Raw genomic sequence first — 26,827 nt, forward strand, 5'->3', positions numbered from 1 at the left:
CTGCAGTGGAAAGTTGCAGAGCTACAGCACTGTTTGTCAGACCAGGAGACACCTGAAAATTGGTCTTCTCAGAAAAAGGTCCGTAACTAACATGGCACTCTATAGAAAGATGAGACTCTCATGAACACGATGGTCTTCTCTATTTTGATTCATGACTTCCATAAGCCCCACGGGACTCGTCTGAAGTCCGTTTGAGCTACAAACGAATATGTGTCACGGGACTTGTCTGAAGGTACTGGTTTAAAAACATTATGGACATATGGAGGTAGTTTTGTGCCAACAAAAAAAGGGGTTAAATATGTGTAAAAGAATATATACATATATATATATATTTCCTGAGCTTTCTTATATTTCCTAGATATAGGACAAACACTTCAAAACCTTGTTTCTTATGAGTTATACTTTTTTTGTATTTTTTTGCAATTTATAATTGTGTTATTAAGTGCATTTCTGTGGGCTATAGTAGTAAAGGCCAAATTCAATAATTTATCAAATCATTTTCTTATATGTATTTTTTCTATACCTAAAGGGGACTTAAAATTACAAATCAAATAGTTAAATGATCCATAGTATGACCATCTTAAACAATTCTATATGTCAGTTTAGACGCCCCCCACCCCTTATGCACTTATGTACTTTTATTTAAGATGTCTATGTTTTTTAGAGGATGATCCACAGTTCAGTAGTCACGCAGTCAAGAACATTAGAGCCATCTGGTGGTTCAAGACAAGACTTGTAGGTGATTTGAACAAAACGTTAACATTTGAAAACAGTCCCAGCGAAACTAAGCTAAAGCATAGATTGCTGTCATACCACAGAACAATGAGACAGATATTTCACTGAATGTATAAATGTGAAGCGTCCGCTTGGCTTTTCAACTCACTACAAAATATGGTAGTGAGAGGAAGACCAGTGGCAGACAGTGTGAGAAGATGGAACAAAATGGATTTTGGCCGACATTCTTCAAATTTTCTCATTAATGAAACCTTTGATCTCAAAACAGTTTTCTGCTCCCAAAACTATAATCTGTTACGAACAGTGGATTAAGTTTAGTAGACTTTACCCTTTGTTCAAGTTTCCAATTGAGTTGTTTAAAAGGCGTGGAAAGGCAAATTGAGTTATTGCACAAGCACACATTACACAGTAGGCTAATTTATTCTCATTTGAAATGACAGGCTGTGGTCTATCTTAGTTTAGTCATAAAAAATATTTGGTCATGCCTTGTCCATAGACTGGTTACATACAGGGTAAGGAAACCAATGTCATTTTGGTAGCTATCCTTTTAATTTATGTTACGTGCATCTGTCCACGAGAGATTAGCAATGTGCAACAGATAAACCATTTATTATCGTAATCTTTGAGTGTACTGTCACTTTAACAGGCCAATGTTCAACGTAAAAACTCAAATCCCCAGAATACACAGTAGTTTGAGTCCTCGCCAAAAGGGTCATGGTTAGAAGGGATACAGATTTTATCAAATTAACGTCAAAAGTAAACATTTGGGGGATTTTAGCTAACCAATTTCGTAACCTTGATGTAATTATCATAACCACATACGTTAATTCCCCAAACCTGCTGCGTAACATGGTCTCCTAACCTGTTACGAAAAGTCAAATCTAACAAAAGCCGTATCCTCTCTAGTCAAAACCAACAAAAAGCGGAAACAAAAGAAATCGCAAATTTCTAGAAACAAATTTTGGTGAGCTGGGCAGAGATACAGGCATACAACTGACAGCTTTCACTGTTAACACCATACACCTAACTCAGGAGGGCTGACATGGCTTTGAAAAGAATACAGAAGGTGAGTGTGTCCATTAATTGTATAACGTCGTCATGTTCATAAACGGTTGGTCGATGTCCTGTCACAAAATTCCACGATAGCATACTATAGCTAGCTAGCTTTGGATGTTAGCTTTGTCACAAAATTCCACGATAGCATACTATAGCTAGCTCACTTTAGCTTTGGACGTTAGCTGCGTAGCTATGTAACGTTCGCTAGCTACCTATCTAGCTAAACCATTGGCTACTTTGTCAACAATGGTTTGACTTGTCCATTATTCCGCACCAACGAAATACAACATTTTCATCGCAGCAATAATGACAATAAAACGTTAGCTAACTGTTAATGTTTTACCTTGTCAGGCTGGCAAATCAAAGCTTGCTAATATTAGGAACGTTAATTATACCTGTTGGCTATTGGCCTACCAGCATAATCACCAGTCAATCAATAACGTTAGCTAACTAAGTTAACTAGTTATGGGTGTAACGTATCAACGCCATAACTAGCTAGTTACAGTAGCTAGTTAGATATTGGTAAATTAGCTAACCAACTGGTCTGTTAGCTACTCGAACTTGTAAGCTAGTTATGTTGATGTTCTGGTTATTCCTGTCTGTCAATGAATAAAAACGCTTCTGGAATACTCATCACCACGAGTGGGCTATTGTAGTTATCTTTACTAGTTTTACTTTCAGTATATATTTCAACAGAACATTAACGTTAATGCGCCTTTATATAATTCAGCAGTAGCTAAATTATGGATATATGGGGGTCAATTCCTAGTTATATATGTAGCTAGCTAGGTACCTTGTTTACTTATTTAACCAGGAAAAAAACATTGAGACACGGCGTCTCTTTTGCAAGGGAGTTCTGGCCAAGAAAGCAGCAGCTGTCAAACATTACACCATGTAAAACACACAGCACAACATGTCACCTAGCTAGCTACTTGAATTCGTATAAAGCCATATAGACCACAAGACTGACTTGTCAAAGCAGCTAACAACATTGTTGGGTAGACAATGCACTATATGTATGGCATTTTCCCCCTGTGCACAATTCATTGTGCTACATTTAATTTTATTTTACAGGAGCTACATGACTTGCAAAGGGACCCTCCTGCTCAATGCTCAGCTGGACCAGTTGGAGAGGACTGTATGTTTCACTACAGCTTTTGTGGCCACCTTAATTAATGCAGAAATACAATTTGATGCATATGGAAATGAAGGGGTATTGACATCAGTCGATTAATTCCCTTTGGTGCCATTTTTTATTTTATTATTGTCAATAATTAAATGATTTGATGTGATCTAATGTCTCTTTCTTTTACAGTGTTTCATTGGCAAGCCACAATCATGGGACCTGTAAGCCCTTTTCATTGTTTCTAAATCTTTAGTAGACAAGTGTGTCAATATTGTGTTGATTTCTGATGGAAGCTATTTATTCTGCTTTGGTCCCATTGTTATAAGCTCAACCTTCTTGCACCAAAGGAATACGTGTTAGTCTCCTTGTCTTACTATATAGCCTACTATAACGGAGTTGCTTGGATGTGTGTCACCTCCAGTAAAACCCCATCACAATTCTGTTACTGTAAACAATGACAAGTAAAGCGAGGCTGACTGTGGGTTTTAACATTCTATGGAGTATTGGATGTCACTTTACGGTTCACAGCACTGTTTTAACAAGGAACCTTTCACCCCTCTTTTAGACTGACAGCCCATATCAGGGAGGAGTGTTCTTCCTCACCATCCACTTCCCAACAGACTATCCCTTCAAACCACCAAAGGTTAGAAACACCTCTTCAGCTCCTGTTACACAATATTCCCCTAGGTGTTGAGTACCCTGAACCACATGCAGTATGTATGCCTGACTTTCTTTATTTTTCTCCATGTATTTTCTTTCCATAGGTAGCCTTCACAACGAAAATCTATCACCCAAACATAAACAGTAATGGTAGCATCTGTCTGGACATCCTGAGGTCACAGTGGTCCCCAGCACTTACAGTTTCAAAAGGTAAGACAAACTGGCTTACATGTGTGGTTTGTAAACCAACTTGTTTTTCTGTGTATCTTTTGTACCCTCATGAAAGTTAGTTGAAAAATGCATCTCAAATGTTTTTTTTTTTTTTTCCAACTGTCAAGCTTGACAATATTGATAATGACTATTATTGCTGGTGTAATTGCGAAATAAACTCATCCTGGTTATCCCTGCCTTTTTGTTCTTCCAGTTTTATTGTCCATATGCTCTTTGCTATGTGACCCAAACCCAGATGACCCCCTAGTTCCAGACATAGCACACATCTACAAGCAGGACAAAGAAAAGTAAGTTTACACGCTCTCTCACACATGCACACCATTCTTCTTTTAGCAGGAAAAATATATGAACATGACATTCCTTTCATGTGTACAGCATGTGGTCAAATATAGAATAAACATCTCTTCTGAAAGTACACACTCCTCCAAGAATACTGTATCTACTGTATAATGATATGGCTGCTTAAAACAGACTGGCTGAATATAAGATTTGGCTGTAAATGGATCAAAGTCTTTGTTAAACCTGGTTTACATTTTGTTTTTACAGGTACAACAGATTAGCAAGAGATTGGACTCAAAAGTATGCAATGTAAAGGACTGAAGTTTGAGACAACGGAAGAAGTTTAAGCAAATTAACTTCATGGACACTTCTGAAAACAGTACTGTTGCCACCCCTCATCCACACTGGTTCAAGAAGTGTTGTATATGGGAAGCACTTTCTATCCCCAAATTAACTGCTTTTATGCTATGAAGTCATTATTTTCCTTTTGTTTGACGTTCCCAATGTTATATAACTTATTATTGAGTTATTTCTGAGATGACCCATACAAAAACAGACCAATTATGACTCCACCCCCTCCATCTTATAGTTTTTTTTCTCCTTTTAGAGATTTTTATTGTGTAGTATAAAGCTATACTGAATCTATTTTTATTATTTTGCATTAAAGTTAAACAAAAAAAAATAGATCCTGTCTTTATTGTTATTCTAGCGAGACCTATTTATTTTAGATCTGCACAAGTGCCTGGAGGTTTGGGCTAGGATTTCTTTTGATTAGGGCAGTAGAATTTAGAAATTCTTCCCATGTAATTTTGTATTTCACCACTAGATGACAGCATTTACCTCTCACCTACTACACAGGAGCACGGCTCAGTTGAATGCAAATTCGATTCCAATTAGGGCTATAATCTGGCAGGTTACGCAAATGGATTACACAGTTACCTTGTTTTTCCCAAATCTATAACTCCACAGTTAATAGAATTTTTTAATTTTTTATATATATATAAATTTCAGCTACTATCAGGTTTAATTATGACAGTGCATTCTGACTTTTCAGATGGGATGTCTAGATGGAATAGGGTTTTTGTCAAATTGATGTCAAAAGCAGATTTTTTTGGGGGGGTTGATATTTTGGCTAAATGTAATCCTTTTCCTTACCAAAGTAATTCTCCACACCTACTACGTGAAGTAACTTTCTACATGAATTATCCTACTAAAATTCCATTTTGACCAAAGCTGTATCCATCTAGACAACCACTCTAGTCCTACGTAAGGATGAAAGTTGCCCCTATGAACTTCAACATCTGAATTAAAGCCTAATGATAAGAGATGCATAATATTTGTTCAGTCTCCTTGTATGTATGCTGTGGAATAGCGCTGTAGGCCTACATATAAATGAGATGAAGCATATTGACTAAATGTTTCAATTTCACAGAGGCAACTCAACTGTCTAAACTGAAATTCTCCATTTTATCTCAGTGTATCAACTCTTACAGAAGTGGTTCTTGTGGGGTGGTGTTGGGCCATTGTGTAGTTTTGTTGTTACTGTATCGTTTCTTCAGGATGTGAATTGCTTCCTCAATGTTTCTTAGAACTCAAATGCTTCCTCTGGCCATTCTCTTACAGTACGGTTAATTTACTGTATCTCATCGGTGCCATAGAGTGACATGGAATTGAGTCATAAATAAAATACACATAGTAATGAACTTAAGTAAATCTATTAAACCTAGTCAAATTAATAAAATAAACCTACCTACAGTGCATTTGGAAAGTATTCCGACCCCTTGACTTTTTACACATTTTGTTACATTACAGCCTAATTCTAAAATTGATTAAATTATTTATTTTCCTCAATCTACACCCAATACCCCATAATGACAAATTGAAAACAGGCTTATAGAAATGTTTGCAAATGTATTAAAAATAAAAGAACGATACCTTATTTACATAAGTATTCAGAGCCTTTGCTATGAGACTTGAAATTGATCTCGGGAGCATCCTGTTTCCATTGATCATCCTTGATGTTTCTACAACGTGATTGGAGTCCACCTGTGGTAAATTCAACTGATTGGACATGATTTGGAACTGCACGCACCTGTCTATATAAGGTTCCACAGTTGACAGTGCATGTCAGAGCAAAAACCAAGCCAGGAAGGAATTGTCCGTAGAGCTCCGAGACAGGATTGCGCCGAGGCATATCAATGGGGAAGGGTACCAAAAAATGTAAGGTTCCCAAGAACATGGTTGCTTCCATCATTCTTAAATGGAAGAAGGTTGGAACCACCAAAACTCTCCCTAGAGCTGGCTGCCTGGCCAAAATGAGAAATTGGGAGAAGGGCCTTGGTCAGGGAGGTGACCAAGAACCCAATGGTCACTCTGACAGAGCTCCAGAGTTCCTCTGTGGAGACTGAGAGAACCTTCCAGAAGGACAACCATCTCTGCAGCACTCCACCAATCAGGCCTTTAAGGGAGAGTGGCCAGACCCGAAGGCACTCCTCTGTATAAGGCACATGACAGCCCACTTGGAGTTTGCCAAAAGGCACCTAAAGGACGCAAACCAGGAGAAACAAGATTCTCTGGTCTGATGAAACCAAGATTGAACTCTTTATACTGAATGCCAAGTGTTACGTCTGGAGGAAACCTGGCACCATCCCTACAGTGAATCGTGGTGGTAGTGGCAACAGCATGCTGTGGGGATGTTTTACAGACTAGTCAGGATCGAGGGAAAGTTGAAAGGAGCAAAGTACATTGCGATCCTTGATGAAAACCTGCTCCAGAGCACTCAGGTCCTCAGACTGGGGTGAAGGTTCACCTTCCAACAGGATAATGACCCTAAACACACAGCCAAGACAACGCAGGAGTGGCTTCGGGACAAGTCTGAAAAATTGTCAAAGACTCCAGCCACCCTAATCGTAGACTGTTTTCTCTGCTACTGCATGTCAAGCGGTACTGTAGCACCAAGTCTAGGTCCAAAAGGCTTCTTAACAGCTTCTAACCCCAAACCATAAGACTCCTGAAAAGCTCATTAAAGGGCTACGCAGAGTCCTCTTTTACACTGCTGCTACTCTCTGTTTATCTATGCATGGTCACTTTAACTCTACCTACATGTACATATTACCTCAATTACCTGGACTAACTAGTGCCGCCACACATTGACTCTGTACTGGTACCCCCTTTATATAGCCTCGCTAATGCTATTTTGCTGCTGCTGTTTAATTATTTGTTACTTTTATTTTCTATTTAATTTTACTTAACACATTTTTCTTAACTTCTTAAAGCATTGTTGGTTAAGAGCTTGTAAGTATGCATTTCACTGGCACATGTGACAAATACAATTTGATTTGATTTGAATGTCCTTGAGTGGCCGAGCCAGAGCCTGGACCGATCAAACATCTCTGGAGAGACCTGAAAATAGCTGTGCAGCGACGTTCCCCAGCCAACCTGACAAAGCTTGAGAGGATCTGCAGAGAAGAATGGGAGAAACTCCCCAAATACAGGTGTGCAAAGCTTGTAGCATCATACCCAAGAAGAATCGAGGCTGTAATTGCTGCCAAAGGTGCTTCAACTAAATACTGAGTAAAGGGTCAGTACCGGTCAAAAGTTTGGACACACCTACTCATTCAAGGGTTTTTCTTTATTTTTACTATTTTCTACAATGTAGGATAATTGTGAACACATCAAAACTATGAAATAACACGTGGAATCATGTAGTAACCAAAAAAGTGTTAAACAAATCAAAATATATATTATATTTTAGATTCTTCAAAGTAGCCACCTTTTGCCTTGACAGCATTGCAAACTTGGCATTCTCTCAACCAGCTTCATGAGGTAGTCACCTGGAATGCCTTTCAATTAACAGGTGTGCCTTCTTAAAAGTTAAATTGTGGAATTTCTTTCCTTCTTAATGCATTTGAGCCAATCAGTTGTGTTGTGACAAGGTAGGGTGGTATACAGAATATAGCCCTATTTGGTAAAAGACCAAGCCCATATTATGACAAGAACAGCTCAAATAAGCAAAGAGAAATGACAGTCCATCATTGCTTTAAGACATGAAGGTCAGTCAATACAGAAAATGTCAAGAACTTTGAACGTTTCTTCAAATGCAATTGCAAAAACCATCAAGTGCTGTGATGAAATTGGCTCTCATGAGGACTGCCAGAGGAATGGAAGACCCAGCGTTACCTCTGCTGCAGAGGATACATTCATTAGAGTTACCAGCCTCAGAAATTGCAGCCCAAATCAATGCTTCACAGAGTTCAAGTAACAGACACATCTCAACATAAACTGTTCAGAGGAGACTGTGTGAATCAGGCCCTCATGGTCGAATTGCTGCAAAGAAACCACAACAATAAGAAGAGACTACCTTGGGCCAAGAAACACGAGCAATGGACATTAGACCGGTTGAAATTTGTCCTTTGGTCAGGAGTCCAAATTGGAGATTTTTGGTTCCAACCACCATGTCTTTGTGAGACGAGGTGTTGGTGAACGGACTATCTCCGCATGTGTATTTCCCACCGTAAAGCATGGAGGAGGAGGTGTTATGGCGTGGGGGTGCTTTTCTGGTGACACTGTCTGATTTATTTAGAATTCAAGGCACACTTAACTAGCATGGCTACCACAGCATTCTGCAGAAATACACCATCCCATCTGGCTTGGGCTTAGTGGGACTATCATTTGTTCTTCAACAGGACAATGACCCAGCACACCTCTAGGCTGTGTAAAAGCTATTTTACCAAGAAGGATAATGATGGAGTGCTGCATGAGGTGACCTGACCTCTACAATCCCCCGACCTCAACCCAATTGAGATGGTTTGGGATGAGTCAGGCCACAGAGTGAAGGAAAAGCAGCCAGCATATGTGGGCATTCTCTCAACCAGCATATGTGGGAACTCCTTCAAGACTGTTGGAAAAGCATTCCAGGTGAAGCTGGTTGAGAGAATGCCAAGAGTGTCCAAAGCTGTCATCAAGGCTATTTGAAGAATCTCAAATTTAAAATATATTTTAATTTGTTTAACACTTTTTTGGTTACTACATGATTCCATATGTGTTATTTCATAGTTGTGATGTCTTCACTTTTATTCTACAATGTAGAAAATAGTAAAAAGAAATGAAAAACCTTTGAATGAGTATGTGTTCTAAAACTTTTGACCGGTAGTGTATGTAAATGTGACATGACCGATTTACATTTTTAATAAATGTGGAAAAAAAGTCTAAACCTATTTTTGCTTTGTCATTATGGGGTATTGTGTGTAGATTGATGAGCGAAAAAAACTATTTGTTGGTGTGACCCTGGATACCCATGAATAAAAAAAAACAAGAAAATTGTGCCGTTTGGTTAATATAAGAAATATTAAGTATATTTAAAACCAAATACTTTAGACTTTTACTCAAGTAGTATTTTACTAGTTGACTTTCACTTTTACTTGAGTAATTTCCTATCAGGGAACATTACCTTTACTCGAGTATGACAATTGGGTACTTTTTCCACCACTGCCTATGCTTTTCATACATGATAGTCAATAGTGATAATCTGAAAAGGGTTCATTTGGACAAATGATGGGAAGGAATGCAATAAACTACATTTGGGAGGAGTCCCACGTCTTCGAGTTGTGCCTGACACGTGAAACTTTTACTTGTGCTCTAGACTCAGAAAATAAACTGTAGATCAGACTATTTTTAGAGCGGTACTCTATGAGGACATCAGAGGGGGCTCGAGGAAATGGTCGAGGAATAAGTCACTGCGCAACAATGAGTCTGAACACAGTCTCGAAGTGATAAATGTAGGGAAGTAGCTTTTACAATCCACAACTTGGTAGTTTACAATTAGTTCGAAACGCAGTGGCCACTGGAAACGTTTCTGCGCAGCGCAATGGCTGCCCAGTGCGACTCTTTGAGCGGATACTTGCAACAGTCCGACCAGGGCTCGAACAGCGAGCGCAGTACCGACTCCCCGGTCGCCGGCTCCGAGGATGACTTGAGCGGACCCCATGCCTTACCAGACCCGGAGTGGACGGAGGAGAGATTTCGAGTGGACCGCAAGAAACTGGAAATCATGTTATTAGGTAGGCCTAAAGAAAAAACACAGGCATATGGTGCTCTGTGTTGCTACATTTTAAAACTTTGACTACATTTTAAAACATTCCTTTGTTATGGAAATGGGAACTATGCCAACTGTATGCTTCCAAAAACAAATTTTCCCATTTCATATGGTATTTGCAGTTTTTTTCCATTAACATTATTTGTCTATATTTCGTGTCTGCCTTGTCCGGGAATGTGTAGGCCTGATGTTACTTTGTCGCTCGTTTACTTGTTTTTGATGTCTTCGGAGACTGTCCGGTTCCAAGAATTTTGGCCATAATTTGAAACATTTCTTTGTAGTTTCTTTTGATCACCGAAAGCAAATTACACATTGTGGTTCCCTCTGCTCGGTTGGTATTGAGATGTAATCAATGGCATGTATTTTTCTAGAATGGGCATAGTCTTCTATAGAAAGTTGCCTCAATATTACATTAATTAAAACAAACGTTAGACACGGTACAATTGTTTATGCAAAACTAGTCATTCAATTCTGACTGAAGTCTCGGTCACCTCACATGCATCTATAATGTTTGTGCCACGGTCAGCAGTTGAGAAGCATGAACACGACTCGACCAATAGGAGTCGCTATGAGCACGTGTTATGGTCATCGCTGAAGTTTACGTTCTGATACCTCAATAGCTGAAAACACTTCTATTGATGAAACCAAACTATCCTGAAAATATTTCCTGGTCATTGGTAACCTATAACGATGCAAAAGCCCACGTTGTTTATGGTTATTTAACCTAATTAAAAGTGTTTAAGAATACTATTTTGTCAATATCTCATGTAGTCTGTATGTGCAGTACTGTACAAACCTATAGTCAATGATCTGTCTGAGATACAAAGCGTATTTGCACCCACTGTTTTCCAGATGGTGATAAAGTTCTATTCCCATTCTTATGACCGTCATGTCTGTGAACAGTTAAACGACTGACATAAGTCCCTTGGAATGTAAAGGGTGAGATTCTCATCAGTTATTGCAAAACGCATCTTGTAGAAGAAGAAACCAGCGTTATGTAACTGAAGACTCTATCAATCCCACGGGAAGACCGTGAGTTGCCATCCGCTGGAGAAACAGCCCAACAAGGCCATACAGGGAACATTAACAACAGGAGATAATGAACCCAATGAAAACAACCCATGGAAGCTGAGATATCATGCAAAACAATGGGTTTCCTATTCAGCTTGACACGAGACAACCCATGTCTTTGTCTCTTTTGACGCTTCTTTCTCATCCTGTTGGATATCTACTCAGTGGGCTACAGATTTATCTACTCTCCCTTGATAATCTTTCCTTTCATTACAGTACTCTTTTGATTATAAGTTGACCTCCGATGAATGTTGTTCTGAACTTCTCCTCTGTGTATGCCCAAGATAATCCAGATCTGTGTGGGTGGACATTATTATAAAAATGCCTGTTTAATTGGAGCACATTTATCAAACCTGTTCTGTGTTTTGAAGTTGAAGAAAAAAACTGTTATAGGTTTTCTGTCTGTCTTTCTCTCTCTTTCACCCACACTTCCAGCTCCTCATGGTTGTGGCCCTGATGCTGCTGTGCTACTCTACAGTCCTTAAAGCTCCATGTCATCCCGTCCTTTTCCAGGAAAACAACTTAACCAGAGGCTGTCCCTAAACTGAAGTCTTCTGCACATACTGTGTGTGTGTGCCTGCGCGTGTGTGGCAGTGACCATCTCTTTAACATGTTGTTTTCTAGTAGTTTCTATGATCATGGCAGGATTTCTCCATGTTAACATTCAGCCAGTGGCATGAAGTGAATATTACTATTTGTTTCGTCTGTGGTCAGTCGTTGGCCTTTCTCAATTGGGCAAAAGTCTGTTCTCTCCTTGAGTCCTCCGTCCTCTGTGACCCGGTAAACCTATAAGTGGTGGCCATGAAGGAGAGTGTCAATTCGTGAATAGAGGAACAGAGGAGTTTTCTCCTCTCCCTCAATTGCCTCTTCCGGGGGAAGATGCTCAGGTGTATCCTACCATGGAAGCGTTTTGAAATCCCCCACACCCCCTTTGAAACAACTGTTGTTTTCTCAGATGAGAAATGCATGCACACATTTAATAAAAGGGTACGTTTATCATTTTATCGATAAAATGTCTAGCTCAACTAGCTCAAAATTCTATACCACTTTACACAGGTACTTGGAGATTCCAGTTCTTTAAACGTCATTATCCTAATGACATTCTAGTGGAGAAGGACAGTCCAATTTCATACAAGTGCATTTATTTCCACATTTCCTTTCCTCGCCTCCTCGATTTACCTTTTACCTTTTTCAAAAGGATGTGAGGAGAGGAGGGAGTATATGACATATGGAATTAAGGAAATCCAATTGAGATTCAATTTAATTGAACCCTTATTTTACCAGTTAGGTTGCCTGAGAACACATTCTCATTTATAGCAATGACCTGGCGAATAGTTACAAGGGAGCGGAGGGGGGATGAATAAGCCAATTGGAAGATTCTTCCAGTGGTTCAGAGTGAGTGATCGTGCAACCTCAACCATGAAACAGCATTAGACTTTAAAAAAAAATCTAATTTCTCTATTCTGGAAGAGTTGAAGGACGTACTCTATCCCATAGGGCTTGCAGACATTTTTTAAAACATTCCATCTTCATCAGTAGTAAGAGCATCCTTGGGTGGTTGTTTTTTTTAATGCATAATTAACCAATATACTGTATATTTCACTCCAAGCCTGTTTAGGATGCTTTGATTGGTCATTGCTTGTTACCGTCAGCGCTGTAAAATCTGTTTTCATTGGAGGAGAGGGCTTTGTTGATGTGGGACTCGGTGTCCTGAAGTGGACACAGCCCAGAGTTTGGCCTATAGTTAAATCATTGTGTGGGAACTTCAGTATATTTTCACTCCAGGTTTTATCAGCTGTGACGGTATCTCTGGCCTCCAATGCTTGGAAACTTGTGTAACCTGCATTATGCAAAAGGGAAAGGTCCTGCATAAAGCCTGGCTAATGTTAAAAGGTGCTTCAAATAACATTTCCTCCCATCTCAACTTCCACTATTGAGAAGTTTTGGAAGACTTCATTTAGAGTGAAAAAACACCTGTTTGGAATGTGTGTAAGCTTTTATTTAGTGAAGTAATGAGTCCTATCTGAATAGCCAAATGTAGGCCTCCTCTTGGCTTGCATTGCAGTGTGACTTCTTTCCAAGCCTCCCTATAAAATCCATTAAGCCAGTATCCGGATGGTGTTGAAATATACAGTATGACAGATGAGCATCTCTTTCCCATGTACAGTTGAAGTCGGAAGTTAACATACACTTAGGTTGGAGTCATTAAAACTCGTTTTTCAACCACTCCACAAATTTCTTGTTAACAAACTATAGTTTTGGCAAGTCGGTTAGGACATTACTTTGTGCATGACACAAGTCATTTTCCAACAATTGTTTACAGACAGAATATTTCACTTATAATTCAGAGTATCACCATTCCAGTGGGTCAGACGTTTACATGCACTAAGTTGACTGTACCTTTTAAACAGCTTGGAAAATTCCAGAAAATTATGTCATGGCTTTAGAAGCTTCTGATAGGCAAATTGACATAGTTTGAGTCAATTGGAGGTGTACCTGTGGATGTATTTCAAGGCCTACCTTCAAACTCAGTGTCTCTTTGCTTGACATCATGGGAAAATCAAAAGAAATCAGCCAAGACCTCAGAATTATTTTTGTAGACCTCCACAAGTCTGTTTCATCTTTGGGAGCAATTCCCAACGCCTGAAGGTACCCCGTTCATCTGTACAAACAATAGTACGCAAGTATAAATACCATGGGACCACGCAGCCGCCATACCGCTCAGGAAGGAGATGCGTTCTGTCTCCTAGAGATGAATGTACTTTTCTGCGAAAAGTGCAAATCAATCCCAGAACAACAGCAAAGGACCGTGTGAAGATGCTGGAGGAAACAGGTACAAAAGTATCTATATCCACAGTAAAATGAGTCCTATATCGACATAACCTGAAAGGCCGCTCAGCAAGGAAGAAGCCACTGCTCCAAAACCGCCATAAAAAAGCCAGGCTACGGTTTGCAACTGCCCATGGGGACAAAGATGGTACTTTTTGGAGAAATGTCCTTTGGTCTAATGAAACAAAAATAGAACTGTTTGGCCATAATGACCATCGTTATGTTTGGAGGAAAAAGGGGGAGGGTTGCAAGCAGAGGAACACCATCCCAACTGTGAAGCACGGGGGGGGGGGGCATCATCATGTTGTGAGGGTGCTTTGCTGCAGGAGGGACTGGTGCACTTCACAGAATAGATGGCATCATGAGGGTGGAAAATGATGTGGATTTTTTGAAGCAACATCTCAAGACAATTGAAGTTAAAGCTTGGTCGCAAATGGGTCTTCCAAATGGACAATGATCCCAAGCATACTTCCAAAGTTGTGGCAAAATGGCTTAAGGACAACAAAGTCAAGGTATTGAAGTGGCCATCACAAAGCCCTGACCTCAATCCTATAGAAAATTTGTGGACAGAACTGAAGAAGCATTTGTGAGCAAGTAGGCTTACAAACCTGACTCAGTTACACCAGCTCTGTCAGGAGGAATGGGCCAAAATTCACCCAACTAATTGTGGGAAGCTTGTGGAAGGCTACCCAAAACGTTTGACCCAAGTTAAACAATTTAAACGCAATTCTACCAAATACTAATTGAGTGTATGTAAACTTCTGACCCACTGGGAATGATGAAAGAAATGAAAGCTGAAATAAATAATTCCCTCCACTATTATTCTGACATTTCACATTCTTAAAATAAAGTGGTGATTCTAACTGACCTAAGACAGGGAATTTTTTCTAGGGTTAAATGTCAGGAATTGTGAAAACTGAGTTTAAATGTATTTGGCTAAGGTGTACTGTATGTAAACTTCCGACTTCAACTGTATGTCAATATTCGCCAACACTCACACAGATCTGTTCTATCGGTCAAAGGTCTGTTTTTACTATCAGACACATTATCTCCTATGACGTGTACTCTAAGTGGGGCTGAGGATACAATGGCTTTTACAGTGTCCTCTGTTTTGTCTGTTTCCCCTGCCATTTGTTTTTGAGACTTTGAGCTGAAGAACGTGTGTAAGATTTGAAGTTGGAGGAGAAAAGGGTTGTTGTCTGAAAGAAACACAGTGGGTACATTAGAAACGTCATGATGACTCCACCGTACATCACCACATTAGAAGGCTATATCCACTAACACTCACTTTGTTTAGCACAGTTCCTTTCTGGAGCAATATGGAAATAATGAGCTGAATAGAAATGGTAATACAAGCCCCCCGTGCAGTGCCTCCGTTGCAGATTATCACAATTTGTTTTTGTGCCCTACTTCTAAATGAAATGACATGGTCAAATTGAAATGTCTTGAATTGGCAGTCAATGGATAACCAGTTTTAAGTCAGTTAATGATTTTAAGTCTGTAAATGTTTGCAAAAATATCTCAGTAACTGTCTGCATACCTCAAGTTCTTGTGTGTTGTTGGTGCAGGAGGAAAACTTGAATGAAGTGTAAACTTCTTTATGGTTCTCTGGTCACATAAACTACCAATCTCATTAAAATTATATTTTTTATTAACTAAAGTGTGGGAAAACATTTCCTCTTAGTCATATATTCCAAATAAATGTGTGAATATGTCCATGTATGTGTAGTTTCCATAGTTACACGCAAGGTAAACATGTGTATTTGGCATGTGTTTTGGAGACTCTCAACTGGCCTTTGTTTATTGGGGTTACCTTTTTCCTAACAACATTTTATTGTTAATTTGAAGTTAAGTGAAATCTTTGTATAGACTTCTGGTGGCCTACAGTATACAGACTATATGTTAGCTGACTAACTACACCCCCCCCCTCCCCACCCCCCGTAATTGAATTAATAATTTTCTTCATTGTAACATTGTGTTTCCCTCCCCAAACCTCTACCTGACAGTTATTGGGTAGCTGTATCTTGGCCTTGAGGTGTAAAAGCGCTCCTCGAAAACAAATGGTAAATGTGCAGATTTGCTGCTACCTTGTAGCCTACAGGTTTACTTCAGTATTCTCATGCATCCTAAACAAACGGCATTTGCTAACCGTACAATGTCTATGCCTTGCAACATTATACACTCTGTCCCCCAGTAGGGATGGAACTGAGTACATTGAAGACGATGTAAAACTGATCCTGTATGGAAAGAAGCACAAACTGGGTCGAAAAGCAGAAAAAGGGTCTTCTCTCTGTGGCACGTCCACATTCTGTCCTGAAATAGTGTATGGGTATAGGCCCCCATCCTCGTCTTCCTCCTGGGTGCTGAGTAAGAGCTTCAGACAGGAAGTGAGTGTTGTGTGGGGGAATGTGCTGCAGCCACCACTCTCTACTGTAGGAGAACACAGGACTGTTTCAACCTCCAGAACCACATACTGTTAGACCTTGAAAGGGTTCATATCCACAGTCCATAGTCATACTATTAAACTAATGGGCTGTTTTAAGTGGTGTTTACTGAGGACATTACAGGGACTCATCATGGGGGAGCTCAAAGTATGACAAGTATGTGGGGTAAACCTGAATATACTTCGGTATAATGTTACTCAAATGTTTTTTTCAATTGGAGCTTTAACATCACTCTATACTCTGCTCCTCAACATCATGGCAAGCAGACATTATGCCAAAACAGTATGTGATAAAGTGTTTGTGCCTTTTGTATACTGTAGCTCCTCTCTCTGTATCCTCTATCTCTCCTCTCTGTATCCTCTATCTCTCCTCTCTGTATCCTCTATCTCTCCTCTCTGTATCCTCTAGCTCTCCTCTCTGTATCCTCTATCTCTCCTCTCTGTATCCTCTATCTCTCCTCTCTGTATCCTCTAGCTCTCCTCTCTGTATACTGTAGCTCCTCTCTCTGTATCCTCTAGCTCTCCTCTCTGTATACTGTAGCTCCTCTCTCTGTATCCTCTATCTCTCCTCTCTGTATCCTCTATCTCTCCTCTCTGTATCCTCTAGCTCTCCTCTCTGTATCCTCTAGCTCTCCTCTCTGTATCCTCTAGCTCTCCTCTCTGTATCCTCTAGCTCTCCTCTCTGTATCCTGTAGCTCTCCTCTCTGTATACTGTAGCTCTCCTCTCTGTAGCTCCTCTCTCTGTATCCTCTAGCTCTCCTCTCTGTATACTGTATCTCCTCTCTGTATACTGTAGCTCTCCTCTCTGTATACTGTAGCTCTCTCTCTCTGTATACTGTAGCTCCCTCTGTATCCTGTAGCTCTCCTCTCTGTATACTGTAGCTCTCCTCTCTGTATACTGTAGCTCTCCTCTCTGTAGCTCCCCTCTCTGTATCCTCTAGCTCTCCTCTCTGTATCCTCTAGCTCTCCTCTCTGTATCCTCTAGCTCCCCTCTCTGTATACTGTAGCTCCCCTCTCTGTATACTGTAGCTCTCCTCTCTGTATACTGTAGCTCTCCTCTCTGTATACTGTAGCTCTCCTCTCTGTATCCTGTATCTCCCCTCTCTGTATACTGTAGCTCTCCTCTCTGTATCCTCTAGCTCTCCTCTCTGTGTACTGTAGCTCTCCTCTCTGTGTACTGTAGCTCTCCTCTCTGTATCCTCTAGCTCTCCTCTCTGTATCCTCTAGCTCTCCTCTCTGTATCCTCTAGCTCTCCTCTCTGTATCCTGTAGCTCCCCTCTCTGTATACTGTAGCTCCCCTCTCTGTATCCTCTAGCTCTCCTCTCTGTATACTGTAGCTCCCCTCTCTGTATACTGTAGCTCCCCTCTCTGTATACTGTAGCTCTCCTCTCTGTATCCTGTAGCTCTCCTCTCTGTATCCTGTAGCTCCCCTCTCTGTATACTGTAGCTCTCCTCTCTGTATACTGTAGCTCCCCTCTCTGTATACTGTAGCTCCCTCTCTGTATACTGTAGCTCCCCTCTCTGTATACTGTAGCTCCCCTCTCTGTATACTGTAGCTCTCCTTTCTGTATACTGTAGCTCTCCTTTCTGTATACTGTAGCTCTCCTCTCTGTATCCTCTAGCTCTCCTCTCTGTATACTGTAGCTCCCCTCTCTGTATACTGTAGCTCTCCTTTCTGTATACTGTAGCTCTCCTTCTGTATACTGTAGCTCTCCTTTCTGTATACTGTAGCTCTCCTTTCTGTATCTCTAGCTCTCCTTTCTGTATCCTGTAGCTCTCCTCTCTGTATACTGTAGCTCTCTCTCTGTATACTGTCTGTATCCTGCTCTCCTCTCTGTATCCTCTAGCTCTCCTCTCTGTATCCTGTAGCTCTCCTCTCTGTATCCTGTAGCTCTCCTCTCTGTATACTGTAGCTCTCCTCTCTGTATACTGTAGCTCTCCTCTCTGTATACTGTAGCTCTCCTCTCTGTATACTGTAGCTCCTCTCTCTGTATCCTCTATCTCCTCTCTGTATCCTCTATCTCCTCTCTGTATCCTCTAGCTCTCCTCTCTGTATCCTCTAGCTCTCCTCTCTGTATCCTGTAGCTCTCCTCTCTGTATCCTCTAGCTCTCCTCTCTGTATACTGTAGCTCTCCTCTCTGTATACTGTAGCTCCCCTCTCTGTATACTGTAGCTCCCCTCTCTGTATACTGTAGCTCCCCTCTCTGTATCCTCTAGCTCTCCTCTCTGTATCCTGTAGCTCTCCTCTCTGTATACTGTAGCTCTCCTCTCTGTATACTGTAGCTCCCCTCTCTGTATACTGTAGCTCTCCTCTCTGTATACTGTAGCTCTCCTCTCCTCTGTATCCTGTAGCTCTCCTATCTGTATCCTGTAGCTCTCCTCTCTGTATACTGTAGCTCTCCTCTCTGTATACTGTAGCTCTCCTCTCTGTATCCTGTAGCTCTCCTCTCTGTATACTGTAGCTCTCCTCTCTGTATACTGTAGCTCCCCTCTCTGTATCTCTAGCTCTCTCTCTGTATACTGTAGCTCTCCTCTCTGTATCCTGTAGCTCTCCTCTCTGTATACTGTAGCTCTCCTCTCTGTATACTGTAGCTCTCCTCTCTGTATACTGTAGCTCTCCTCTCTGTATCCTGTAGCTCGCCTCTCTGTATCCTCTAGCTCCCTCTCTGTATACTGTAGCTCCCTCTCTGTATACTGTAGCTCTCCTCTCTGTATCCTGTAGCTCCCTCTCTGTATCCTGTAGCTCCCCTCTCTGTATCCTCTAGCTCCCCTCTGTATACTGTAGCTCCCCTCTCTGTATCCTCTACTGTAGCTCTAGCCCCCTCTCTGTATACTGTAGCTCTACTCTCTGTATACTGTAGCTCTCTCTCTCTGTATACTGTAGGTCTCCTCTCTGTATACTGTAGCTCTCCTCTCTGTATCCTCCCTCTCTGTATACTGTAGCTCCCCTCTGTATACTGTAGCTCCCTCTCTGTATACTGTAGCTCTCCTCTCTGTATACTGTAGCTCTCCTCTCTGTATACTGTAGCTCCCTCTCTGTATACTGTAGCTCCCTCTCTGTATACTGTAGCTCCCCTCTCTGTATACTGTAGCTCTCCTGTATACTGTAGCTCTGTATACTGTAGCTCTCTCTGTAGCTCCCTCTCTGTATACTGTAGCTCCCCTCTCTGTATACTGTAGCTCCCTCTGTATACTGTATACTGTAGCTCCCTCTCTGTATACTGTAGCTCCCTCTCTGTATACTGTAGCTCCCCTCTCTGTATACTGTAGCTCCCTCTCTGTATACTGTAGCTCTCCTCTCTGTATACTGTAGCTCTCCTCTCTGTATCCTCTATCTCCTCTCTGTATCCTCTAGCTCTCCTCTCTGTATCCTCTAGCTCTCCTCTCTGTATCCTCTAGCTCTCCTCTCTGTATCCTCTAGCTCTCCTCTCTGTATACTGTAGCTCCCCTCTCTGTATACTGTAGCTCCCCTCTCTGTATACTGTAGCTCCCCTCTCTTCCAACCTTTTCTGAAACATGCTGATACAATTTAACAATTATATTGAACTTTGCTTACACATTGAATTCCTTTATCCCAAGCATGATGAAGTGTTCAGGAGCTCTAATATAATTGAGGTCTTTTCTTGTGGAAAAACCTGCATGTCATTACTCGAAAATAAAACCTGGAATCATGTTTCAACGGTCCGACTTGACTCGAGCTCTCTGACCCATTTCTCTGCTTCTGAAACTGTGAAATTAATACTTTTTTAAAAAATAATATTTTTTTTTACTTCACCTAGAGCTCTTTTTCTTCTGCACCTTTAAAGTGCAGATTTACATTCTGGCTGGTTTGCGGCTGCTATAATTGTACTTTTTTTGAACTACCACTCTCTCCCCTTTGAGTGCTGTGTTTATCTTAAAAGGACCTCGCTTCGTGGTTAGTTGTTCTTTCACTTCATTCAACATTTAGTACAATCTGCTTTTTCTCCACATGCCCTGATTGGAGAGAGTGCTCTTGGTTGGTGGACCTGGTCCTGGCTGTTGCTAGAATATTCTTCAATGGGATCAAGGAAAAAGGAAAGAAAGGGAACAGAAACATCATGTTTAGTTTGGAGAGGGCTAGACGGTGGTCATTTCAAAAAGGCCCTAATTGAGTTACTTTGTTGGTTTGATTTGTGTCTGTGTGGACTGCGGATGCCGTTCGTCAAAGTCATCAAGGAATGAATTCCCACACATTCAGATAACAAACAACAAAAAAAGTGTAGATGAAAGCTGGTTATTTATGTGAGTGAATTTGGTATATGAATTCTATTAGCTGTGTTTAGGGTACTATGTTTCCGTCTGTTTTAGTGAAACCAACTTCTCCAGCCCCTCTGGAGTAGGTTCTTACGCTACATACCAGGTACAAGGGGAATACTTAGGTTGTGAAATGTTTCTGGCAAGTTTGCAACAACTCACCCCCAATTCAACAATGGGGGGAGATGGGAAGACGCCCGCAATGTGATAAAGCGTCATTCCTGCTCCTCATTCTAATGCCTCTACTTAGCAATTCAACCAACAGACTGACTCAGTGGTTGTAAATTAGTTTGTCTGGGTCTCCTATTTGTTTTTTATTTGACTTGTATTTTTAGTTAGAAAAAGGACCAATTTGTTAAGTGTGTTTTATACTTAACTGTTTATGTGGTATGTCTTAAACTGTCTAGTGTTTTATGGATTGTGAGTTGTGTAAGCTTTCTGTATCATATTTTATTTTCTAGGGCCGTATCCACAAATCATCTCGAGTAGGAGTGCTGTTCTAGGATCAGTTTTGCCTTTTAGATCATAATGAGTAAGATGGTATGGACAGATCCTAGATTAGCATTCCTACCCTGAGGCGCTTTGTGAATACGGGCCCAGTACTGGCAGTCTGTCAACTCCACTGCAACATTACACATCTGGGAGTTTGTTTATTCATTTATTATTTCACAGTTGCCTGGCAACTGCACATGCCTTCTTCTCCTGTGAAAGAAGTCATTCGGAGACGACAGCAGCCTGTGTTCTGGACAGGAACACAAGAATAAGGGTTGTTTGAGCTGTTGCCTTTCTTACAAAGTGCATAAGTGATTACGAATTTAGGAGGTCCCACAAAAGCAGACAAAATAACAAATATGGAGGGCTTAAAAGAAATTGGCATGGCTATGGATGTAATGGTATTTCTCTGAGTCTCTCCAACATTTGGCCAGCAGCAGTGACCGGAGGTTGTTGACAACTTGTCTGGCTGTAGCTACTACTTCCTGGGTCCTTCCGTCCTTACTGATTTAGATACGATTGTGTGGATAGTGCGGGTGTCGAGAGCTACTCAGGAACTGAAGTTTAGTGAATGGATGCTAACCTGTGTGATGGTTTGCCAGAGGACCACATAGAGGAAGACTCAATAGTGCTCTGTCCGTATCTGTTTTCTCAAGTGCTGCCAGCAACTTGTCTGTTGAAAGGTGATATACTGGATGGAAACATCACAGCTTTCATCCTGCTCATTTAGAGTTGATTTATTTAAACAGGCTTGTCAATGAAAAATAATGTTTTTGGCAGAAATCGTTAGTGTTAAACACATCCTTCTGTTTATCGTCTAAACATTCCAGTGGTCCTCTCTTATAGAGCTAGATCAATCTTAATGCCGCCCACTGTCATACCATTTCTCTGAGAGATTGATGGGGATGGCAAGATTCAAGAGGCGTAGTATTGCGTGCAGCACAGTTCTAAATGGTGAATGATTTCACCAAATTTGTCTTAAGCAATAACTCAAGTGGTGCGTGCGCGGTTTGGGCATGCATGCAGATGGTGTGTGTGTTTTAAAGACTCCCCCGTGTGTACTGTCATTTCCATGTTGAATCAGCTGAGAGGTGCTGACGCTCATAGTGTTCTGCTTGAGAGCATCTGGTGGGTGGAGAAACATGGTAAGAACATCCTGCTCTCGCTATATTCCACTCCATTCTGTCTGGGAGTGGTAGTAGTTCATTCAGACTTGTCCTAAGGGGCTATTTCACACAGCTGGTCTAAGGACTTAAAGCCAGCTAACTTTCACAAGTACATGCAAGAGTGTTTGGACAGACATTTTGGAAACCTGAAATTTGGACAGCGGTTCAAAACAAAAACAATTTGGCTACAGCTTTAGGCAGTTCCACCTCGGTCTTTATATGCTGACAGTGATTTCCTTGTCTCTGTGATATATTGTCTGTTGGTAATTTAACCACCATAAGCATTTATCTTGTATTAATTTACAACGGTCCTTCTCTTTTCTCGTTTTAAACCAGTGATTACTGGTTACCGTTTTAAACCAGTGATTACTGGTCAGAGTATATTTTCCTGTTTGTGTCAGAGCAAAGATAGTTTTGTGTTCTGCTTTAGTTCTAATGTCCATAAACATACTGTGAGTACCAAAGCCTTGCTCTAGAGTCTACACCCCAATGTCCTAAGAGCTCTGTGCTTAAGTCACTCTGTTACTGCTGCCCCACCAGGATTTGTCTCGCCAGGCATTGTGATTTAGAGATTTAGATGGTGCTTTGGGTTTTCCTCACTTTTCATGCTCCAAAAAACTCCAACCATCATCCTTAGATTTGTTTGCGCTTTTTTTGTACATAATAAGGTTCTAGACATCAGAAGAGCGATTACTCACCTCAAACTGGACACGGATTTTTTTTTCTTTAATGAGTCGTACGCGAAGGATATACTGCTCATCCCGGACCAGGCCCAAATCTTGGTCATTCGCATGCAGAGGAGACGCTGTTGCAGAGGTCGTAGAGGCAGATGCCTGGCAAGACTGTCGCTGAGTCGATAATTGGCCTTTACCCTCCGTTCTGCAGTGTGATCTCTAATATTAAGGAAGTCTTGAGGTTTTGCCCACCTGAGTTAGAATACTTCATCATAAGTTGTAGACCACACTATCTGACGAGAGAGTTCATCTATATTCTTCGTAGCTGTCTATTTATCACAGGAAGTGGTCCGATGAAGCGTATGCAATGCTATAGAACTTTTTCGCTAGCACAGACTGGAATATGTTCCGGGATTCATCCAATGGCATTGAGGGGTATACCACATTGGCTTTATTAATAAGTGCATCGATGACGTCATACCCACAGTGACTGTACGCACAGTACATATCCCAACCACTAGCCATGGATTGCAGACAACATCTGCGATGAGCTAAAGGCTAAAGCTTCCGCTTTCAAGGAGCAGGACACTAATCCGGACGCTTATAAGAAATCCCACTACACCCTCAGACAAACCATTAAACAGGCAAAGCATCAATACGGGACTAAGATTGAATCCTACTACATTGACTCTGACTCTCATCCGTATTGGCAGGGCTTGCAAACTATCACTGATTACAAAGGGAAACCAAGCCGTGAGCTGCCCAGTGACTTAAGCCAACCAGACAAGCGAAATGCCTTCTATGCTCACTTCGAGACAAGCAACACTGAACTATGCATGAGAGCACCAGCTGTTCTGGACGACTGTGTGATAACTTTCTCCATAGTCGATATGAGTAAGACCTTTAACAACTTTAACATTCACAAGGCCGCAGGGCCAAATGGATTACCAGGACCGGTACTCAGAGCATGCTCTAACCAGCTGGCAAGTCACTTCACTGACATTTTCAACCTCTCCCTGACCCAGTCTGCAATACCTACATGTTTCAATCAGACCACCATAGTCCCTGTGCCCAAGAATGCCAAGGTAACCTGCCTAAATGACTACTGCTCCATAGCACTCACATCTGTTGCCATGAAATGCTTGGAAAAGCTGGTCATGGCTCACATCAACACCATCATCCCAGAAACCCTGGACCCATTCCAATTTGCATACCACCCCAACAGATCTACAGATGACACAATCTCTATTGCAGTCCACACTGCCTTTTCCCACCTGGACAAAAGGAACACCTACATAAGAATGCTGTTCATTGACTACAGCTCAATGTTCAACACCATAGCTTAGTGATGAGCTTGGAGGGCACTAAGGACCCTGGGACTGAACACCTCCCTCTGCAACTGGATCCTGGACTTCCTGACGGGCCGCTCCCAGGTGGTGAGGGTAGGCAACAGCACATCCACCACGCTAACCCTCAACAGAGGCGCCCCTCTGGGTTGCGTGCTCAGTTCCCTCTTGTACTCCCTGTTCACCCACTACTGCGTGGCCACGCACGACTCCAACACCATCATTAAGTTTGCAGAGAACATGACTGTGGTAGGCCGATGGACGATGAGACAGCCTACAGGGAGGAGGTCAGACACCTGGCAGTGAGGTGCCAGGACATCAACCTCTCCCTCAATGTGAGCAAGACAAAGGAGCTGATCGTGGACTATAGGAAAAGGAGGGCCAAACTGGCCCCCATTAACGTTGATGTGGCTGAAGTGGAGCGAGTTGAGAATTTCAAGGTCTTTGGTGTCCACATCACTAACGAACTATCATGTTCCAAACATACCAAGACAGTTGTGAAGAGGGCACGACAGCACCTTTTCCCTTTCAGGAGACTGAAAATATTTGGCAAGGGTCCCCAGATCCTCAAAATTCTACAGCTGCACCATTAAGAGGATCCTGATTGGTTGCATTACCGCCTGGTATGGCAACTGCTCGGCATCTGACCGTATGACGCTACAGAGGATAATTTGTTTTTGATTTCATCGTATGTCGAATGAGGCCATCATTCTACAGCTCCAACACTATTTACTTGTTTTGGAGGGTAAGAGGAATGTAATCATCTCTCGCTCTGTACACATAATCAAATCACATTTTATTGATCACATACACATGGTTAGCAGATGTTATTGCGAATGTAGCGAAATGCTTATGCTTCTAGATCCGACAGTGCAGCAGTATCTAACAGGTATAGAATAGATACTGCACTATATACAAATGAGATAAGTAATGTGAGATATGAAAACATTCTTAAAGTGGCATTATTAAAGTGACAGGTGTTCCATTTATTGAAGTGGCCAATGATATCAAGTCTGTAGGTAGGCAGCTGTTTTTCAATCTCTCTGTCCCAGCTTTGATGCACCTGTACTGACCTCGCCTTCTGGATGGAAGTGGGGTGAACAGGCAGTGGCTCGGGTGGTTATTGTCCTTGATTATCTTTTTTGCCTTCCTGTGACATCGGGTGTTGTAGGTGTCCTGAAGGGCAGGTAGTTTGCCCCTGGTGATGCCTTGTGTAGACCACCCTCCGGAGAGCCCTGCAGTTGTGGGCGGTGCAGTTGCCGTACCAGGCGGTGATACAGCCAACAGGATGCTCTCGATTCTGCACCTGTAAAAGTTAGTGAGGGTTTTCGGTGACAAGACAAATTTTTGCAGCCTCCTGAGTTTGAAGAGGCGCAGTTGCACCTTCTTCACCACACTGTCCGTGTGCGTGGACCATTTCAGTTTGTCTTTGATAGGTACACCAAGGAACTTAAAACTTTCCACCTTCTCCACTGCTGTCCCGTCGATGTGGATAGGGGGGTGCTCCCTTTGCTGTTTCCTGAAGTCCACGATCATCTCTTTTGTTTTGCTGACATTGGGTGAGAGGGTATTTTCCTGACACCACACTCCGAGGGCCCTCACCTCCTCCCTGTAGGCTGTCTCGTCATTGTTGGTAATCAAGCCTACCACAGTTGCATCGTCTGCAAACTTGATGATTGTGTTCGAGGCGTGCATGGCTACGCAGTCGTGGGTGAACAGGAAGTACAGGAGAGGGTTGAGAACGCATCCTTGAGGGGCCACAGTGTTGAGGATCAGCGGAGTGGAGATGTTGCTTCCTACCTTCACCACCTGGGGGTGGCCCGTCAGGAAGACCAGGACCCAGTTGCACAGGGCAGGGTCAAGACTAGAGGTCGACCGATTATGATTTTTCAATGCCGATACCGATTAATCGGCTTTTAATTATTTGTAATTTTTTAAATTGACATTTATTTGTAATAATGACAATTACAACAATGCTGAATGACCTCTTATTTTAACTTAATATAATGCGTCAATAAAAATCCATTTAGCCTCAAATAAATAATGAAACATGTTCAATTTGGTTTAAATAATGCAAAAACAAAGTGTTGGAGAAGTAAAAGTGCAATATGTGCCATGTAAAAAAGCTAACGTTTGAGTTCCTTGCTCAGAACATGAGAACATATGAAAGTTGGTGGTTCCTTTTAACATGAGACTTCAATATTCCAAGGTAAGAGGTTTTAGGTTGTAGTTAATATAGTATTTATAGGACTATTTCTCTCTATACCATTTGTATTTCATATACCTTTGACTATTGGATGTTCTTATAGGCACTATAAGAAGTGTAACAGTATAGCTTCCATCCCTCTCC

At 41.5% G+C, this 26,827-nt stretch overlaps 2 protein-coding genes across 11 annotated transcripts in view; both read left to right on the forward strand.

The window, feature by feature from the left end:
* Nucleotides 1–1,585: 1,585 nt before the first annotated feature.
* Nucleotides 1,586–4,771, forward strand: LOC112253094 (ubiquitin-conjugating enzyme E2 D4). 2 transcript variants are annotated; one of them, XM_024425007.2, is made up of 7 exons: nucleotides 1,586–1,801; nucleotides 2,866–2,929; nucleotides 3,107–3,138; nucleotides 3,483–3,560; nucleotides 3,682–3,787; nucleotides 4,002–4,095; nucleotides 4,355–4,771. In XM_024425007.2, the coding sequence occupies exons 1-7, from the start codon at nucleotides 1,778–1,780 to the stop codon at nucleotides 4,398–4,400; spliced, it is 444 nt and encodes a 147-aa protein (XP_024280775.1). In that variant the 5' UTR covers nucleotides 1,586–1,777; the 3' UTR covers nucleotides 4,401–4,771. The 2 variants fall into 2 exon arrangements, with proteins under 2 accessions (XP_024280775.1, XP_024280776.1); XM_024425008.2 differs by lacking the exon at nucleotides 1,586–1,801 and having other exon boundaries at nucleotides 2,907–3,004.
* A 4,900-nt stretch (nucleotides 4,772–9,671) lies between these two features.
* Nucleotides 9,672–26,827, forward strand: part of LOC112253095 (protein bicaudal C homolog 1) — a 73,994-nt gene continuing 56,838 nt past the window's right edge. For 3 of the 9 annotated variants that reach the window (XM_024425013.2, XM_024425011.2, XM_024425017.2), the window contains exon 1: nucleotides 9,673–10,146. In XM_024425013.2, the coding sequence (XP_024280781.1) occupies nucleotides 9,954–10,146 (193 nt within the window). In that variant the 5' untranslated portion in view covers nucleotides 9,673–9,953. Of the gene's footprint in view, nucleotides 10,147–26,827 lie in introns of all 9 variants that reach the window. The other 6 variants (XM_024425009.2, XM_024425012.2, XM_024425015.2 and 3 more) reach the window with 4 other exon arrangements.

The sequence above is a fragment of the Oncorhynchus tshawytscha genome, linkage group LG06, assembly GCF_018296145.1.
Source record: "Oncorhynchus tshawytscha isolate Ot180627B linkage group LG06, Otsh_v2.0, whole genome shotgun sequence".
NCBI lineage: Eukaryota > Metazoa > Chordata > Actinopteri > Salmoniformes > Salmonidae > Oncorhynchus > Oncorhynchus tshawytscha.

Bases quoted from the DNA above. Each gene is read 5' to 3' on its own strand.
- LOC112253094 (XM_024425007.2), top strand. From the start codon at position 1,778: ATGGCTTTGAAAAGAATACAGAAG. The intron at 3,561-3,681 runs GTTAGAAACACC...TTCTTTCCATAG, and splicing joins ATCCCTTCAAACCACCAAAG to GTAGCCTTCACAACGAAAAT. The intron at 3,788-4,001 runs GTAAGACAAACT...TTGTTCTTCCAG, and splicing joins AGCACTTACAGTTTCAAAAG to TTTTATTGTCCATATGCTCT.